The sequence below is a fragment of the Temnothorax nylanderi genome, unplaced genomic scaffold (assembly GCF_030848795.1).
Source record: "Temnothorax nylanderi isolate EJ_2023f unplaced genomic scaffold, tnyl_v1.0 TNYL_tig0076_pilon, whole genome shotgun sequence".
Classification (NCBI taxonomy): Eukaryota; Metazoa; Arthropoda; class Insecta; order Hymenoptera; family Formicidae; genus Temnothorax; species Temnothorax nylanderi.
This window is the reverse complement of record NW_027249138.1, coordinates 702888-708032: the sequence shown is the minus strand read 5'-3', so window position 1 is coordinate 708032 and position 5145 is coordinate 702888. Positions and strand designations below refer to the sequence as shown.

General features: G+C 44.7%; 1 protein-coding gene across 1 annotated transcript; it reads left to right on the top strand.

Moving 5' to 3' along the window:
* Window positions 1-572: 572 nt before the first annotated feature.
* LOC139774209 (uncharacterized) lies at window positions 573-5145 on the top strand. Its single transcript, XM_071709286.1, has 2 exons — window positions 573-5043; window positions 5138-5145. Exons 1-2 carry the CDS (start codon window positions 573-575, stop codon window positions 5143-5145), a joined length of 4479 nt encoding a protein of 1492 aa, XP_071565387.1.

Here is a 5145-nt window from a genome sequence, read left to right as displayed (position 1 = left end):
TAATACCAACTATTCTTTGCTTTCATGAATATAATTTATTTTTTATTTTAATTTAATCAAATCATAAACTGTTATCTGCTCTATTTAAAGCAGTGAAACACACGCAATACTGCTTATCCCATCAACCTGAATGTGCTTTTGCTTAGTAAAATGGAAATAATCTTTTTTCGTAGGTGTTGAATCTTATAAAAAAATTTAGCAATTTTGTAAAGATTTCTTTTAAGAAAATTTCGATAATTACTGCCAATGTAGGATTGCCTTAAAGGCTTATGTGTACTATAGTGGGTGAACCATAGTGGTATACCCAGACTAATAATTAATTTTGGCTTTATGCATTTGATTTTTTTTACGTAATTGTTTTTTTGGATATTTTTGATGATCATATAATAAAAAAAATTATTTTATGGAAATTGGGAGTGGGTGCAAAAACGGCTTTAAGGATTCTTTTCCTGGCGTCTACTACAGGTTGTTATTTATATTTAGGGAAAAATTGTTTTACTTTTTAGTACGCTTTGTCTCTTCTCTTTTTTTAAATCGATATGGCACTTGAGTTTTTAAATGTTAATGGAGAGATGGTGCTTCACACTATTGTCCCGATCACAGGGGATGGAGCTTGCCTGTTTAGGTCCCTCTCCTATCTCATGTATTACAATCAGTTAATGGCTAGGGATGTGCGTGAACTAATCGTAAAACATGTGGTGGATAATTGGGAGGAATTCTCTATTATGTCCCACGACAGCGAGGGGGACAATTACACCAGCTCTGCTGAATATCTCGCTCACATGTCCCAACCATTTACTTATGGTGGTTTATGCGAGTTGGTGGCGGCTGGGCAACTATTTAGGTTTGTCTTCGAGGTTTACCGCAATGGTGAGCTCTATAAGAGTTTCGGTGTTGAGGGTCACCCTGTTAAGAGGCTACGTTTTACGCACGCGCAGGACCTTTCTAAGGGACATTTCGATGCGTACGTGCCACGTAAACCTGAAGAATTGACCACCACACCACTCTTCTCTCAGTCTGACCACGCCTCAAACGTTTCACAACCATCACCTCTTTTTGTTCACAAAAAGGCTTCTGGCAAACGTCGTGCTAGATATACCAACGTTAAAAGAAAGAAGCAACTTCAAGATGCGGCAAGAAAATATGCGCAGAATAACCCCGAGGTGAACAGAGCAGCGGTGGCCAGGTACTCACAAAATAACCCCGAGGTGAACAGAGCAGCGGTGGCCAGGTACTCACAAAATAACCTCGAGGTGAACAGAGCAGCGGTGGCCAGGTACTCACAAAATAACCCCGAGGTGAACAGAGCAGCGGTAGCCAGGTACTCACAAAATAACCCCGAGGTAAACAGAGCAGCGGTAGCCAGGTACCAACAAAATAACCCCGAGGTACACAGAGCAGCGGTAGCCAGGCACCAACAAAATAACCCCGAGGTACACAGTGCGAAACAGTTTCGATATGAACAAAGTCATCCTGGAAAACGATTAGAAAGGCGAGCACTTCCGTGGAAGGTCAAAGCTTATTCAGGCATGGCATATGATCCTGATGTGGCTTATGAAGCAGACAGCATTATAGCTCTGGGTACCATGAGCCACAAGTGCAAGTACTGCAATGCCTTCAAGTGGAAGGAGGAGGCCCCCGGCATGTGTTGCAGCGCTGGAAAGGTGCAGCTTTCACCCTTCGAACCTCTGCCCGAGCCTCTCTACAGTTTGGTAATGGGCAGTCACCCAGAGCACGTCCACTTTATGAACCGTGTTCGGAAGTACAATGGCTGCTTTAACATGACATCATTCGGAGCCAAGCAGGTTCTACAAGATGGCTTCATGCCGACCTTTAAAGTTCAGGGGCAAGTATATCACTTGGTAGGAAGTCTGCTGCCAGCACCTGAACAGGAAGCCCAATTCCTACAAATTTATTTCGTGGGCGAGGATGAAAGGGAAGTGCGTTTGAGATGCAGCAATTTTCCTGATGTCAAACAGGAATTAGTCAAAGAATTGCAGAGGATGCTACATGAAGTCAACAGCTATATAAAAGACCTGAAAACCACTCTAGAAAAAGTACCTCCAACTTGCAAAAAATTCGAGGTCATTATTCATGCAGATAAAAAGCCCGTTGATGTTCATGGAGGACGCTTCAATGCACCAACAGCAAATGAAGTAGCTCTGGTGATTGTTGGACAGCAATTCGAGCAGCGAGATATTGTGTTGCAGAGCCACGACAACACACTGCGGCGCATCAGCGAGATTCACCGATCATACGACGCCTTGCAGTACCCGCTTTTGTTTTGCCGTGGCGAAGATGGGTACTCTATTGCCCTGCCTCAGCGTGATCCTCAGACCAAGTTGCCCCTCAAGAATACAGTTTCCGCAGCGAGCTTTTACTCGTACCGTGTCATGGTCAGGCAAGGGGAAGTCAACCACTTGGTGTACTTCCGTTCTCTTTTTAGTCAATTTTTGGTTGACATGTACGCCAAAATAGAGACTGAAAGGTTGAACTATATTAGGAACAACCAGGCGCAGCTGAGGGCAGACAGCTACATTCACCTGAGAGACGCCGTCGGAAAGCAGGATGCTGACGTTGCTCAGCTGGGTCAAATGGTGGTGCTTCCGTCATCCTTTACTGGAGGACCACGCTATATGCATGAGCGGACTCAAGACGCTATGACATACGTCCGCTACCACGGCCGTCCTGATTTGTTCATCACTTTTACTTGTAACCCTAAGTGGAAAGATATCACAGATGTACTGCTGTCAGGGCAAAAATCTCACGATCGTCACGACATTATAGCTAGGGTATTTCATCTCAAGGTGAAGAAGATGATGGCTCTCTTAAACAAGGGCAATCTGTTTGGAAAAGTGTGGTGCTTCATGTACTCTGTAGAGTGGCAAAAGCGAGGTCTGCCTCACATCCACATCTTGCTGTGGCTAGAGCAGCGCATCTTCCCTGATATGATCGACAAAGTCATTTGTGCTGAAATACCTGATCCCGTGCAAGACTCTCTTCTTCATAATATTGTCAAGGCCAACATGATTCATGGTCCCTGCGGGGGCTTAAATCGTAATTCGCCTTGTATGAAAGGAGGCAATTGCAGCAAGAGGTACCCACGGCTACTTCTCAAAAACACTCAGACAGGAAATGATGGATACCCGCAATATCGGAGGAGGTCTCAAGCTGATGGTGGGTTTACCGTAAAAATCAATGATATAGAGCTGGATAACCGCTGGGTAGTGCCCTATAACCCTGTTTTATTACGTATTTTTAATGCTCATATTAATGTGGAATTATGCACTTCAGTCAAGTCCATCAAGTACATTTGCAAGTACGTGAATAAGGGCAGTGACCAAGCGACTTTTGCTTTAGAGAGTGAGAGAGATGAGGTAAAGTTGTACGAGAGTGGGCGGTACATCAGCAGCTCAGAGGCAATTTGGAGAATCTTGGCGTTCCCTATTCATGAGAGATATCCTACTATCTTTCATCTCGCTGTTCACCTCGAGAATGGTCAGCGTGTGTACTTCAATTCCAAAAACTTGGTTGAGAGGCTTAGCAACCCACCTCAGACAACACTCTTGGCTTTCTTCGAGCTGTGCAAAACCGACGATTTTGCAAAAACCCTCTTGTACTGTGAGGTTCCTTCTTATTTTGTGTTTAAAAATAACAAGTTTGAGAGAAGAAAGCGGGGGATGGATGTCGACGGCTGGCCAGGAATAAAGAAGGACCATGCGCTGGGAAGAGTGTATACCATCCATCCAAATAACACCGAGTGTTATTATCTTCGCTTGCTGCTGCATGAGATTCGAGGTCCAACGTCCTTTTTAGATCTAAAGATTGCAAATGGTGTCCTTTGTTCAACATTTCAGTCTGCATGCAAAGCATTAGGTTTGCTGGAAGATGACAAACACTGGGACAATACATTGGAAGAAGCTGCCTTATGTGATTCTCCTTTCAAGTTGCGAGAGCTCTTTACAGTGATGTTGGTATTCTGTCAACTTACCGAACCTCTGAGTCTTTGGGAAAAGTACAAAGACAGCCTTTCAGAAGACATTACACGACAGGTGGAGAGAGAGTTGCAAGGCAATGCACAGCAGGTGATGGACGAGGTGTATAACAGATGTTTGGTGCTGATTGAGGACACAGTGTTGGCTTTGGGAGGACAGGAGTTACACCAATACGGCCTGTCTCAGCCAAAGAGATCAGGAGAAGTCTTGAAAAATCGAGATTATCTGAGAGAGACCAACTACGACGTAAACACCTTGGCACAAGTGGTATCGATTAACGAGGGTTTGCTGACAGATGAGCAGTTCGCTGTCTATCGGCAGGTCCTTAGCAGCATTGAGTCAAGTGCTGGTCAGGTCTTTTTTCTGGATGCTCCTGGTGGTACTGGAAAAACCTTCCTGATCAACTTACTCCTGGCAAAAGTAAGAAGTGAACGTGGCATCGCCTTGGCTGTTGCATCTTCTGGCATTGCTGCTACGCTGTTGGAGGGAGGCAAGACCGCTCACGCTGCTTTTAAGCTGCCCCTCAATCTCAACCATGCAGAAACACCCCTATGCAATATTTCAAAACAAAGCAACATGGCTCAAGTGTTGCAGGACTGTAAGCTTATTGTTTGGGATGAGAGCACCATGGCACATAAAGGAGGTTTTGAGGCACTGAGCACAACTCTAAAAGATATTAGGGGCAACGATGGAGTGATGGGGGGAGTCACCGTGCTGCTGGCTGGAGACTTCCGACAGACTTTACCAGTAGTGCCAAGGGGAACTAGAGCTGACGAGGTTAAAGCATGTATCAAGGCATCACATTTATGGCCCCTTATCTGGAAACTCTCTCTCAGAAAGAATATGAGGGTATACTTGAGAGGCGATGTCTCCGCGGGGCAATTCTCCAAACTCCTACTTAAAATAGGGGATGGAAAGTATCCCGAGTCTGAGGGAAAGGTGATTATTCCTGAAGGTCTAGGCTTAGTAGTGACAACCCTAGCTAACCTTATTGAAAAGATATACCCTGATATCGCCGATATCAAAGATAAATCTATGGACTGGCTGTGTGAACGTGCCATTCTGACCCCTAAGAACGACAAAGCTGGCGTTATTAATGACACTCTACTTAACTCATTTGACGGGATAGAAATGAAATACAGGTCTGTAG

Coding starts and splice junctions, on each gene's coding strand:
- LOC139774209 (XM_071709286.1), top strand. CDS start 573: ATGGTGCTTCACACTATTGTCCCGATCACAGGGGATGGAGCTTGCCTG.